Genomic DNA, 14570 nt, shown 5'->3' with positions numbered 1-14570 from the left:
GCATAGGGTCTCAGGGTCCAAGTCAAAAGTGCAAATATCAGATCTGACGAGAGTGTAAAGTCACAGTAGCTAATTTGGGTTAATGGTCAATGTGTGAGGGAACTTTTAAAAAGTCTCCAGTGTTTTCCCATGTCCCTGTAGTTTTCCAGTAGCCTCCTTGTCAGACCCTTTTGTGGTGTGTAGTAGGAAGAAAACTTAAAACCACCGCTTCGATAGAGCTACGACCGGAAGTGACTTTTTGTTTTCGTAGCAGGTTAGGAGAACTTATGCAGCAGGTTAGGATAATTAACATAGCTGGTTAAGAGAATTAGGTTGTTAGGAAAAGGGTTAGGGTTAGCGAAAATGCTATCCTAACCTGCTACGAAAAGTCACCTCCGGTCATAGCTGTATCGAAGTGGTGCCGTGTAGTAATGTCTTTACAGGTGAGAGGCCCGCTTGGTAGACAATAAATAGGCATGTTACAAATGACAACAGTGGCAATATCAGCATTGATGTGAGAGCAAAGTTAATGTTTATTATTCGTTTAGCACACAAATTGGGGTTAATGGTTAAACTTGACTTTGTTATTAGAAAGCAAAAACCCCATAGTTCATTCTAGCTCTCATAAGCAGCGTGGTTTCAGACTAGCTGGGTGGTTTCAGACTAGCTGGGTGGTTTCAGACTAGCACGAGTCAGACAGGCTGCCACACCCAAAAACACCTGAGGACTTAAAGGCCATCCGGGGCCTAGTCGAGAATCTCAGCCCCCTCCTCCACGGCCAATAACCACTGCAGTGTATTAGAGTTTCTGCAAAGAACAGCACAGGTAGGAAGGAGCCTCGTTGCATCTGTTTATATATTGACATTTCGGATTTTGTTTTAATATTCTGTTTTGGCTCTACCTTATTTTTGATACCAATGTACTTTTAAAGCAAGTGGAAATAGTACCAGGTGTAATTTATATTCGTAGAGTGGTCGTGGTTGGTTTATTTGACCATCCCAGGTTATGGTCTAACTAGGGATACGGTGATGATGCGGGCTGAGGTTTGGCATATCCTTGACTTGGCACAAACAACCTGATTAAAACACATCTCTTTCACAAGATCATGAGAGAAAGAGAGAGAGCAAAACATCATTAAATTGATATAAAACAGTAGAGCGATAAGGATCATAAAAGTCTCTCTTTAACATGCCATGTAAAAAATCTATAAAGATTGAATGTGAAGTCAACAAGACAAAAACCTCCTCCCATCTCTATCTTTGGACTTTGTCCTGTTGATTCATCACATCAAAGTGTGTCATATTTCGTTCTTTCTAGCATTTTCCATGACAACGGACAGGACAGAGGAGTTAGCTAGCTAAAGTGCCATGACAACAGACAGGATAGAGGAGTTAGCTAGCTAAAGTGTCATGACAACGGACAGGACAGAGGAGTTAGCTAGCTAAAGTGCCATGACAACGGACAGGACAGAGGAGTTAGCTAGCTAAAGTGCCATGACAACGGACAGGACAGAGGAGTTAGCTAGCTAAAGTGCCATGACAACAGACAGGATAGAGGAGTTAGCTAGCTAAAGTGCCATGACAACGGACAGGACAGAGGAGTTAGCTAGCTAAAGTGCCATGACAACGGACAGGACAGAGGAGTTAGCTAGCTAAAGTGCCATGACAACGGACAGGACAGAGGAGTTAGCTAGCTAAAGTGCCATGACAATGGACAGGACAGAGGAGTTAGCTAGCTAAAGTGCCATGACAACAGACAGAGGAGTTAGCTAGCTAAAGTGCCATGACAACAGACATGACAGAGGAGTTAGCTAGCTAAACTGCCATGACAACGGACAGGACAGAAGAGTTAGCTAGCTAAAGTGCCATGACAACAGACAGGATAGAGGAGTTAGCTAGCTAAAGTGCCATGACAACAGACAGGATAGAGGAGTTGGCTAGCTAAAGTGCCATGACAATGGACAGAGGAGTTAGCTAGCTAAAGTGCCATGACAACGGACAGAGGAGTTAGCCAGTTAAAGTGCCATGACAACGGACAGGACAGAGGAGTTAGCTAGCTAAAGTGCCATGACAACAGACAGGACAGAGGAGTTAGCTAGCTAAAGTGCCATGACAACAGACAGGACAGAGGAGTTAGCTAGCTAAAGTGCCATGACAACGGACATAACAGAAGAGTTAGCTAGCTAAAGTGCCATGACAACAGACAGAAGAGTTAGCTAGCTAAAGTGCCATGACAACGGACAGGACAGAGGAGTTAGCTAGCTAAAGTGCCATGACAACAGACAGGACAGATGAGTTAGCTAGCTAAAGTGCCATGACAACAGACAGGACAGAAGAGTTAGCTAGCTAAAGTGCCATGACAACAGACAGAGGAGTTAGCTAGCTAAAGTGCCATGACAACAGACAGGATAGAGGAGTTAGCTAGCTAAAGTGCCATGACAACAGACAGAGGAGTTAGCTAGCTAAAGTGCCATGACAACAGACAGGACAGAAGAGTTAGCTAGCTAAAGTGCCATGACAACGGACAGGACAGAGGAGTTAGCTAGCTAAAGTGCAAACAGATCGGTCTACTAGGCTATGTGTCAGTGATGTGTGACTGAAATAAAGTATATATTTATATAAGTAATATAGCACACTACCAATATGTAATACAAAGTTATTTATGTTTTGTGCTTTAGTAAAACTAAAAGTATATTTTCATGCTGTCATATTGTGGTTTCAACGCCTAGGTTAATTCTCCATCTAATTGCTGTATTATCTCTAACGTTTATGGTTTAGGAGTGGTAGGTCCTATGAAAGAAATAAGGAAGTACATTTGATATCACAGATGTAATTTCATTTCCAGTAGAAAACATAATGACATAAACACTATCTTCACACTGAAAGATCTATGCTGTTTACACTAATCTTTATGTTCTCTGTGAGAAAACAAATACAAAAAAATCTATAATTTGACCAACAAATCCATTTTTAGTTGGTCAAAATGGGTAAACCCAAACATTCACCGATTCTCAGCTCTTCAATCCTCTTTGTGTCACCCAAAAGACAACAAAAAAACTACTCCTGGAGAATCACTGTCTAAAAATCACTGTCTAATTCGAGTGCAACCGATCGTCCGTCCTTCATTATTACGAAATAAAAACAAATAAACACCCTTTTGATTCATGAGTGTAAGGAATGTCAAGGTCAGTTGATGTGAGGCAATTATTTCACCTCAGCGTTGTTTTACAGTGTTGCTCAGATGAGGATAGATCGAAATAGAGTGTCTTCAGGGTCTAACTCTCTACAACGTAGCCTTCGTTGGCATAAATATTCGGATCGTTGTGGAGACTGCCTTTAGAGTGTCTTCCTGACATGCAGCAGATGAGTCTGTAGATGGCCACCAGGGGGATGGAGATAACTGGTACTGAAGACAGCAGGACACAGATGGCAAACACCCAGTCTGGATACGGCAGAACCTCTGTGTCGGGGAAGTTCACCTGCACAGACAGAATTAGAATCAGAAAATGTAATTGCCTTGCAACAAATGACATCCCACAGGGAAAATTGCAAATGACACCCTATTCCCTGTAGGCTGTAGTGCACTGCTTATTAGGTGAGTACTATGTAGTCATCTGACTGTGGCTGTCTCTCAACTGAAACCCTAGTCCCGCTTACTAGTATGAACAATTATCACGCACTACTATTGAGCCTCTGAAATGACACCTACAGCCTAGCTGATCTGAGCAGAATACTTAAAATGCTCCACACTTATACAGCATACATGTTCCTGATAGATATTCCCAAAACTCCCATGTTTACCAGAAATCCCTGTTGGAAGATTCCCTGAATCAAGAGGGAATAAGCAGGGAATCCGGAATAATTCAACCAGGATTTCTTGAAAACTTGGGAAATGTGGGAAAGTTACTGGATTTTTGCACTCCTAGATGGAGCTATCTGCCAGTCATTGGTCTTACGTAGTCAGGATTCCATGCTGGGTAGGTGGGATGTGTCTGGGCCTGGACGGCAACGTACGCCACCAACACCACCAACAGCATCAGAGGGCTGATGACCAACCAGCAGCCTTTCCAAAAGATGTTGGGTCTATGTCCTGTCATGAACTCCAAGTCATCACTGAACCTACGGAGACAGAAACGTGTAGAGTCAGAAGAGGCTTTAAAAATAACACGTCATTACAGGCTCAGACAGAAGAGAGGAGAAGAGATGGAAGAGGATCAGATGAAAGAGTAGACAGGCATCTGTCTCCCCATATGTCTGTTGTTGGTATATTAAACCTTTAAATATAGCAGTTCACCTTATCTTTGGGTTCAGCATTTTCCACAACTTTAGCAAATTTACAATTCCCGACACAATCCACTTGTGACCGATTGGATTTTGATCCAGGGTCATCTGCAAGTCCTTGATCCCAGGACATCTGCAAGTCCTTGATCCAGGGACATCTGCAGGTCCTTGATCCCGGGTCAACCTGCAAGTCCTTGATCCCAGGACATCTGCAGGTCCTTGATCCCAGGACATCTGCAGGTCCTTGATCCCAGGACATCTGCAGGTCCTTGATCCCAGGACATCTGCAGGTCCTTGATCCCAGGACATCTGCAGGTCCTTGATCCCGGGTCACCTGCATGTCCTTGATCCCAGGACATCTGCAGGTCCTTGATCCCAGGACATCTGCATGTCCTTGATCCCAGGACATCTGACAGGTGACCCGTGATCAAGGACTTGCAGATGTCCTGGGATCAAGGACTTGCAGATGTCCTGGGATCAAGGACTTGCAGATAACCCGGGATCAAGGACTTGCAGATGATTCAGGGTTAATACCCAATCGGTCACAAGTGGATTGTGTCGGGAATCGTACATTTGCTCAAGTTGTGGAAAATGCTGAACCCAAAGATTAGGTGAACAACTGCTATATTTAAAGGTTTAACAGACCAACAACAGACATGTTCCTCTGAGAGGTTCCTAGCAATCTGCCCAATTCTAAAGACAAGACACTGGGCACAGACGTCAATTCACCGTCTACTCCACGTTGGTTCAAAGTCATTCAACAAGTGTTTGTGCCCAGTGGGAAGACGCTCATTACAGTTCAAACCAGGACAACTATAGTATTATGAGGCTCTTACCGTCCTATTCCGTAGATGTATGCCACAGCGATGATCTCAAAGAAGGCGATGATGAGGAGAGGTACAGAGCCCACGTAACTGTTAAAGACCTCCAACCAGTAGTTCCCTGATCCCATAGTGAATATCAGAGCCACCAGGAACGATACCAGGCAGATCAATGCTGCAGAGAGAAAGAGCAAACGAAGGGGGGGGGGGGGGGGGGGGGGGTCGGAGAAAACAACTATGGTGTTAAGATCATTCCCAAAAGAACAGTTACTCATCACACATTGTCAAGGGGTAAGCCATGGCTGCAGTCTGTCCTACATTATTCAACATCAAAACATTCAAAAATCTGATCATTTTCTTTTTGGCTTTTACCTGTGAAGAGCTCATTGGGCATCCACTTGGGCACCAGTTTGAGGTCATGAAGGGGCGTGAGGACGCCCTCCAGATTACCAAACATGGAGGACAGACCCAGACTGAACAGCATGATGAAGAAGAGCACAGCCCACACCTGGTCAAACAGACAGGAATCACATCAACAACAGCCCACACCTGGTCAAACAGACAGGAATCACATCAACAACAGCCCACACCTGGTCAACCAGACAGGAATCACACCAACAACAGCCCACACCTGGTCAATCAGACAGGAATCTAATCAAATCCTGATGTATTTAACTGGGTTCAACACAGAGTCTCTGTATTTGAACTGTAGTTTTTTTTTACTAATAACAAAATAAAAGAAAGAGTCAGCCCATACCTGAGAGCCAGGCATCGATATCACCGCTTCTGTGAACACGATGAACGCTAACCCAGTACCAGATGCACTCTGGAGGGAGGATGGAGAGAGAAACAAGACAACCAATGAGATTATGTTATGCAGCGAGGGTAGGTTGAATAACAAGACAACCAATTAGATTATGTTATGCAGCGAGGGTAGGTTGAATAACAAGAAAACTTGACTCAACCCATGTTTGCCCTGAGGTCGTTAAACTCCTGACTATAGTACCTGATCCAAGAAGGTTTGCAGGTCGCATGTCTTCAGGTTGAGATCGGATACTCTAGATGGATGTGTCCCATTTAAAGAGTCAAACCACTGCTCGTAGTTTTCAACCGTTATGTTCATGTCGCTGATATCAAACTCATTGGTCAGAGCTAAGATGTTACTGTAAGTTACAAGAGAAACATATTGGTCATTTGTTTTGGTTGAGTTTGCATCTGCTTTTTCCAGAGGATATCAAACACACAAGGTAGAATATAAAGGTTTAACAACTTGACTGCAAACTAGTTTCATCATTTAGCTAATGTTGCCAAATAAACATCCATTTTATCACACCTACCCATTCAGACAGGTGACATAGTTGGTGTGGGCCTTGAATCCCAGGATGGCAAAGATGGGGATGGAGGCATAGATAGATGTAGCACTGTTTATAACCCCCACTAAAACAGCATCCCTTTCACAGTTATTCCTGACCAAACACACAGACAAGAAATAAAGTGAATGCAAATGATTGGTCAATGGTGGAACAGCGAGGGAGGCTTGTCAAGGGAGGTGAACGATATGGCAAATTAAAAGTCTTGGGGGACGAATGACATGCTGGACCCATAAAGGTTGATGTTACTCATAATGATTGACCATTGGGCTTACCTCTGGCTGTTGTAACTGGAGAATGAGATGAGTCCACCAAAGGCCACTGACAGAGAGAAGAAGATCTGAGTAGCAGCATCCAGCCATACCTGGGGGTTCTTCAGGATCTCCCACTGATGTGACGCACAGACAGAAACACATATTGTAGGTTGGAATATATTTGTTACATCATTACAAATGAGGTGGATTGTCAAGACATGTCACTTTCCATCTGTCTCTCCCTCGCTCTCTCTGTCTCTCTAACAGACAGACAGACAGACAGACAGACAGACAGACAGACAGACAGAGAGAGAGAGAGAGAGAGAGAGAGAGAGAGAGAGGACTCACGTCAGGTGTGAACAGGTAGATTAGACCTTCAGATGATCCAGGAAGGGTCAGGGCTCTCACCAGAAAGATGGTTAGTACCAGGTAGGGGAACGTTGCTGTGACGTACACAGCCTGTAATAAGACAAGAAATTAAAGGGCATGTTGTTTTGAGCCGCAACAAAAAAAATCCCAGAAATATCATAATTACAAAGTTGGCCGAAGTTATTTTATTTTGTTTAAAGCCAGTCTGCCATAGCACAATGCCCAAAACAAAGACCAACACAATCGTATTGCCTTTATGAATGATCAAGCACAACCGTTTAATAATATTTACATTTTTTTCCTCTTAAATACTGGCACAGATCCGAGTAGCACTTTCCCCCCCAGTCCTAACTTTACCCCCCCCCCAGAGGTAAAATGCAGCACACTGTCTGCCTCTCACCTTGCCGATGGTCTCGATGCCCCTGATAAAACAGATGTAAACGATAGACCAGGCGGTAGCTAAGCTGACTACCAGCCACCATTGTAGAGAGCCACTGGTCTCCATGTTAGGAGTGATGTTCAGGGTCTGACGGTACCAGAAGTAGTTGACCGGCGTGCTTTCTACACACTCCTTCACGTACCCTGGTTCAAATGATCACTTACTTTGGTCAAATTACATAATGTACACATGCTGTTCATTCTTCAACTATGGTCAAATCTACAACCATGGTCCCTGACAAATGAACAAATAGCTTGAATAAACTAATAATAACAACAATAACAATAATAAGAATTGATTGGATTTATATACAGTTGAAGTCGGAAGTTTACATACAGTACACCTTAGCCAAATACATTTAAACTCACTGTTTAACAATTCCTGACATTTAATCCTACTAAAAATTCCCTGTCTTAGGTCAGTTAGGATCAACACTTTATTTTAAGAATGTATAATGTCAGAATAATAGAAGAGAGAATGATTTATTTCAGCTTTTATTTCTTTCATCACATTCCCAGTGGGTCAGAAGTTTACATACACTCACTTAGTATTTGGTAGCATTGCCTTTAAATTGTTTAACTTGGGTCAAATGTTTTGGGTAGCCTTCCACAAGCTTCTCACAATAAGTTGGGTGAATTTTGGCCCATTCCTCCTGACAGAGCTGGTGTAACTGAGTCAGGTTTGTAGGCCTCCTTGCTCACACACGCTTTTCAGTTCTGCCCACAAGTTATTTAGGATTGAGGTCAGGGCTTTGTGATGGCCACTCCAATACCTTGACTTTGTTGTCTTTAAGCCATTTTGCCACCACTTTGCAAGTATGCTTGGGGTCATTGTCCATTTGGAAGACTCATTGGCGACCAAGGTTTAACTTCCTGACTGATGTCTTGAGATGTTGCTTCAATATATCCACATAATTTTCATTCCTCATGATGCCATCTATTTTGTGAAGTGCACGAGTCCCTCCTGCAGCAAAGTACCCCCACAACATGATGCTGCCACCCCCGTGCTTCACGGTTGGGATGGTGTTCTTCGGATTGCAAGCCGCCCCCTTTTTCCTCCAAACATAACGTTGGTCATTATGGCCAAACAGTTCTATTTTTGTTTCATCAGACCAGAGGACATTTCTCCAAAAGGTATGATCTTTGTCCCTATGTGCAGTTGCAAACTGTAGTCTGGCTTTTTTATGGCGGTTTTGGAGCAGTGGCTTCTTCCTTGCTGAGCAGCCTTTCAGGTAATGTCGATATAGGACTCGTTTACCTGTGGATATAGATACTTTTGTACCAGTTTTCTCCAGCATCTTCACAAGATCCTTTGCTGTTGTTCTGGGATTGATTTGCACTTTTCGCACCAAAGTACGCTCATCTCTAGGAGACAGAACGCGTCTTCTCCCTGAGCGGTATGACGGCTGCTTGGTCCCATGGTGTTTATACTTACGTACTATTGTTTGTACAGATGAATGTGTGTCACGCCCTGGTGTGATTTGGGGTTGGCATTCTATGTTTTGTTTTCTATGTTTCTTTATTTCTATGTTTTGGCCGGGTATGGTTCTCAATCAGGGACAGCTGTCTATCGTTGTCTCTGATTGGGAACCATACTTAGGGAGCCCTTTTCCCTCCTTTCAGTGTGGGAAGTTATCTTTGTTAGTGGCACTTAGCTCTGTAAGCTTTACGGTTGTTTTTCGCTTGTTGTTTTGTTTGCGACATTTTAAATTATAGAGAAATGTACGCTCACCACGCTGCGCTTTGGTCTTCCTTCAACGACGGCTGTGACAATGTGGTACCTTCAGGTGTTTGGAAATTGCTCCCAAGGATGAACCAGATTTTTGGAGGTCTACCAATTTTTTTTTTCTGAGGTCTTGGCTGATTTCATTTGATTTTCCCATGATGTCAAGCAAAGAGGCACTGAGTTTGAAGGTAGGCCTTGAAATATATCCACAGGTACACCTCAAATGACTCAAATGATGTCAGTTAGCCTATCAGAAGCTTCTAAAGCCATGACATAATTTTCTGGAATTTTCCAAGCTGTTTAAAGGCACAGCCAACTTAGTGTATGTAAACTTCTGATTCACTGGAATTGTGATACAGTGAATTATAAGTGAAATAATCTGTCTGTAAACAATTGTTGGAAAAATTACTTGTGTCACGCACAAAGCAGATGTCCTAACCGACTTGCCAAAACTATAGTTTGTTAACATGATATTTGTGGAGTGGTTGAAAAATTAGTTTTCACGACTCCAACCTAAGTGTATGTAAACTTCCGGACTTCAACTGTAGAGCTTTTCTACCAACTGTTGTACTCAAAGCGCTTCATACCTGTGTTGTTGTGGTTGAGGGGACATTGGCTCCAGGGCAGGGGTTCCTGGAAGGAGTTGAAGAGGTACCAGAGGACCCAGGCCACGATAGTGTTGTAGAACAGACTCACACAGAAGGACACCACCATTGAGGCTACACCTGATGGACATGGGATAGTAGATCAGAAACACCAAACAGCAGCTAGTAGAGGATGTTCCCTGTCTGGGTGTTTAGTTTTGGCCACCCACCTACTCCTGAGAAGAAGAAGAAACTGCACAATTTAATGACTCCGATGAAATAATTGATTTATACCAACGTTTCAACAGCTAAGCTGTCTTCATCAGGGTTTCACCACCTACCTACTCCTCCCAGGTAGGGTGATATGGAGCTCCAGACTCCGATGCTGCCCATGCGGAGCCTCTGTCCTATAGCCAGCTCCAAGTAGAGCAGAGGCAGACCCTGAAACACCAGGGCTATCAGGTAGGGGATCAGAAACGCACCTAGAGAGAGGGGACACGGGTCAAACAATGATTAATGTGGAATCAGGTCAGAGTAGAATGATTTTGCCCCTAGGTTTTTTTAAGTGTCCCATATAGTAAACTACTTTTGACCGTTTCCCATAGGGAAAAGGGTACCGTTTGGAAAGGAGCCTTTGATCTGTGATCATGGTAACGTTTCCCTAAATATATGCTTGGTTTGTAAATGTTCAACTAACTGTCAACAACATTTCAACTAATTAGCCATGCCTAACCTTAACCCTAATCCTAACCCTAAATTTAACCCTAATCCTAACCTTAACCCTAATCCTAACCCTAAATTTAACCCTAATCCTAACCCTAACCTTCACCCTAAATTTAACCCTAATCCTAACCTTAACCCTAAACTTAACCCTAATCCTAACCTTAACCTTAACCCTAATCCTAACCCTAACCTTAACCCTAATCCTAACCCTAACCTTAACCCTAACCCTAACCCTAACCCTAACCCCAATCCTAACCCTAAACTTAACCCTAATCCTAACCCTAAATTTAACCCTAATTTTGTAATTCATGGGTATCCTTGTGCCTGATACGACAACTCCGGCCCGGAACAAGGTCACCGGCTGCCACAAGTTTAAATAGAGCTTTAGTAGCATCCCTGGGATTGGACGTTTACTATTTCAGACTTTATTAAGAGCTCCAGTGTCACCAGGGAAATGTTTGATTCTGGAGCCCTGATTTACACACCGGACCCAGATCCAATACAATGTAAGATGTGCATTTCAATAGGTTACAGGTAGAAGTACTGTAGGGCAGTGCTTCCCAAACTTTTTTGGACTGTGGCACAATTAAAATGGGATACAAAATTATGTGGCACACCTACAATGAACCTATTATTTATTTAGTGGTAATGAACTCCGTCTCATCTGATCCGTGCTGCAAATAATATATATATATATTTTTTGTGACAAACATTCTTTATAGATTAAATAGGGTTTATTTGTACTATTTTCATAGTCGTTTACACATGATGATAATTTGTGTGTACCACTTTAAGAGTATCCCGCGAATCCATTCTAGAAAGAATTGTCTTTTGCTCCACTAAAATATGTCTTTATTTTTTTCTCTCACGGTTTTGGGCTAGAGACGAGCGTTTTTCTGCATAGTAAACGTGCAACCACGGACACCAAACCATGTTCCGTTTGTTTCTATGGCAGAAGCTGTGGTACGGTTAAGTCTACCCAGACTCGCTCGTGCTAATGGTTGTGGTCCTCACAGGCGAGATAGAATGATACAACTGTAACAGCCCGAGCGCACCTGACGTAGATGCTGATGTCATCACTGCTGTCGGGAAAAGTACTGTACAAATTGTCTGCAAAGTGTCATAGTTATTACTATTAGTGCCCACTACAATGTATACTTCACAGAACCACACCAGATATATTTTCAAATAGAAACAGAAAAATATATATTTTTTTAAATGGACATACACTAAAAGTGTATGGAGTTAAAATGTTATATAAATTACGTTAAAATCGAGTAAACACAAAGCAAAAAAATTGTTAAATATGAAATAAAGTTAACATGTTGAATGGAGTTCAAATTTTAAATTGTTAATTTGGAGTTAAAATGTTCATGTTAAATAAAGATATTGTTAAATGGAGTTTAAATTTTAGCTTGAATAATGGTGTTACGTTTTTTTTTCTAAAATATTAGTGGTAAACAATGGAATTTAGTTAAACTGAGTTAAAATGATAGAATTTCCCCCGAAACATACAACCACTCAGGTCTCCAGAGGACTTGTTTAAACATGAACGAAGTTGGAGGGAAAAAAAGAAAAGACGTGTAAAAAGCATCTATACCCCCTCCGTAAATCTGGCAGAGGTAGGGGAAGCGCCACACATTGCCCAGCCCCACTGCAAAGCCAATGCAGGTCAGCAGGTACTCTGCCTTGTTGTTCCACTTGGGTCTCTCCTCTCCCCTCTTGTTGTCCTCCATACCCTCCTCTGGCATGCTCAGCTCTCAACAGTAGTTTAGCTCAGTAGTAGATCAACCTCTGGTTTTCAGTTTAGTCCAGTGTGTTTTAGCCCGAGGTTCTAGCACTCTGAACCAATGCTTATTCTGTAGAGGGAGCACAGTTATTCTGTTGTCCACTTCACTGGTTGGGTGTTGGTGTCTTTACTCCAGTGTCTGATCTGAAATCCTCTCTCAGGTTTGATGCTGCTTCAGTGTAGCTCTTTAAATGTGGTGATCTGAATCGCTTCTCTGTCTCATTGCAGGTTGCCGTGGAGGTCCTTCAATGATATCCTATCCTGCACTATCCAGTGCTATGATTTTCTCCCTGATTCCACCTCAGTGGATTGACTTATCTGTCTGTCTGATGCTTCCCCTCAGATGTAAGAGCCAGTAGCAGGGATGTCACTTGTATATATTTTTGGGGGGAGGGAGCAAAGCCAGCTAGGCACGAGGAAGAGAGTGTGAGAGTGATTTGTCATCATCATTTAACGTTCTTTGTTGTTTGCTTAGAATCAGATTGTAGAAAGCTTCCTGTCTAATGGATAACCTGGTGACGATGCCACGGCGCAGGTCGATCCCTCAGGGTAACTAACCACCGTCCCAACCTCTTTAACCTATCTACCAGTCAATAAAACAACTTCATTGTCAGAGATGGGGTCATGGGGTCACAGGCTGTAAACAATTTACAAACCACATTAGGTTTTTATATGGAATCTTGCATCAGTTTCAGATGGGAACACAGACAGAAGCAGGCAAAGTTCAGAGGTCGTGGAAAAACAGAGAAGATTGTGAAGAGAGACACGAGGCCGAGATTGTATCACTTTTGGGGTTCGTTGCCCCTTAGACCCCAATATTTATGGAAGCAATAGCTGAACGTCATTCAGTTTGTAAAACGATGGTTAAAGTTTTAGACTTTCTCAGATTCTATTGATAATACGTTGATAGTGGAGCTTTTAGTTTTACAAACAACAACTTCAAAATGCTCTGCTTCTTTAGAATAAATACAGTATGTATGCCAGTATTTTATACAACGTTGTTTATGTATGTTTTGTGTGTTAGTAAAAGGGGTTTTCCTGTTGACGAGGTTTTACCTTCCAATTGCCTCTTAGAGAATGTTAATGATGTAGGAGTGAGAGTGGTAGTTCCTTAGTAAAGTAATGTTAATCATTTAGAACTGGTAGTTCCTTAGTAAAATTAATGTTAATCATTAAGAACTGGTAGTTCCTGAAAGAAACAAGGAAGTAATAGCTGACAATATTCTCTCATGTATTTTCTGTGTGATAAAAGACACAAAATGTCACACTATATTTTTTATTTATTTTTTATTTTACCGTTATTTTACCAGGTAAGTTGACTGAGAACACGTTCTCATTTGCAGCAACGACCTGGGGAATAGTTACAGGGGAGAGGAGGGGGATGAATGAGCCAATTGTAAACTGGGGATTATTAGGTGACCATGATGGTTTGAGGGCCAGATTGGGAATTTAGCCAGGACACCGGGGTTAACACCCCTACTCTTACGATAAGTGCCATGGGATCTTTAATGACCTCAGAGAGTCAGGACACCCGTTTAACGTCCCATCCGAAAGACGGCACCCTATACATAATTTGCAAAATTATATATTTTTTAAACCCTGAAATTTCCCATTTACTTAAGTATTCAGACCTTTTACTCAGTACTTTGTTGAAGCACAATTGGCAGCGTTTAGAGCCATGAGTCTTCTTGGGTATGACACAACAAGCTTGGCACACCTGTATTTGGGGAGTTTCTCCCATTCTTCTCTGCAGATTCTCTCAAGCTTTGTCAGGATGGATGGGGAGAATCACTGCACAGCTATTTTCAGCTCTCCAGAGATGTTCGATCGGATGGCCACTCTACCATAAAGGTCTGATTGGTGGAGTGGTGCAGACATGGAACTCTGGAGCTCTGTCATAGTGACCATCGGGTTTCTTGGTCACCTCCCTGTCCAAGGCCCTTCTCCCCCGATTGGTCAGTTTGGCCGGGCGGCCAGCTCTAGGAAGAGTCTTGGAGGTCAAAACTTTTTCCATTTAAGAATGATGGAGGCCACCGTGTTCTTGGAGACCTTCAATGCTGCAGAAATATTTGATACCCTTCCCCAGATCTGTGCCTTGACACAATCCTGTCTCGTAGCTCTACGAACAATTCCTTCGACCTCATGGTTTGTTTTTTTGCTCTGACGTGCACTGTCAACTGTGGGACCTTATATAGACAACCGTGTGCCTTTCCAAATCATGACCAATCAGTTGAATT

General features: G+C 42.6%; 1 protein-coding gene across 2 annotated transcripts in view; it reads right to left on the bottom strand.

Moving 5' to 3' along the window:
- Window positions 1-488: 488 nt before the first annotated feature.
- slc6a18 (solute carrier family 6 member 18) overlaps window positions 489-14570 on the bottom strand; it is a 36760-nt gene continuing 22678 nt past the window's right edge. The window contains exons 2-14 of one of the 2 annotated variants that reach the window (XM_055893254.1): window positions 12145-12251; window positions 10163-10303; window positions 9825-9962; window positions 7474-7655; window positions 7053-7163; window positions 6726-6838; window positions 6418-6546; window positions 6087-6243; window positions 5838-5906; window positions 5453-5588; window positions 5096-5255; window positions 3935-4097; window positions 489-3457 (exon numbers count right to left, since the gene is read on the bottom strand). In XM_055893254.1, coding sequence (XP_055749229.1) covers window positions 3254-3457; window positions 3935-4097; window positions 5096-5255; window positions 5453-5588; window positions 5838-5906; window positions 6087-6243; window positions 6418-6546; window positions 6726-6838; window positions 7053-7163; window positions 7474-7655; window positions 9825-9962; window positions 10163-10303; window positions 12145-12251 — 1810 coding nt within the window. In that variant the 3' untranslated portion in view covers window positions 489-3253. Of the gene's footprint in view, window positions 3458-3934; window positions 4098-5095; window positions 5256-5452; window positions 5589-5837; window positions 5907-6086; window positions 6244-6417; window positions 6547-6725; window positions 6839-7052; window positions 7164-7473; window positions 7656-9824; window positions 9963-10162; window positions 10304-12144; window positions 12703-14570 lie in introns of those variants that run through there. The other variant, XM_055893253.1, reaches the window with a different exon arrangement.

Source organism: Salvelinus fontinalis, chromosome 32 (assembly GCF_029448725.1).
Source record: "Salvelinus fontinalis isolate EN_2023a chromosome 32, ASM2944872v1, whole genome shotgun sequence".
NCBI lineage: Eukaryota > Metazoa > Chordata > Actinopteri > Salmoniformes > Salmonidae > Salvelinus > Salvelinus fontinalis.
The sequence above is the reverse complement of the archived record's forward strand: the minus strand, read 5'-3'. Positions and strand labels throughout refer to the sequence as shown.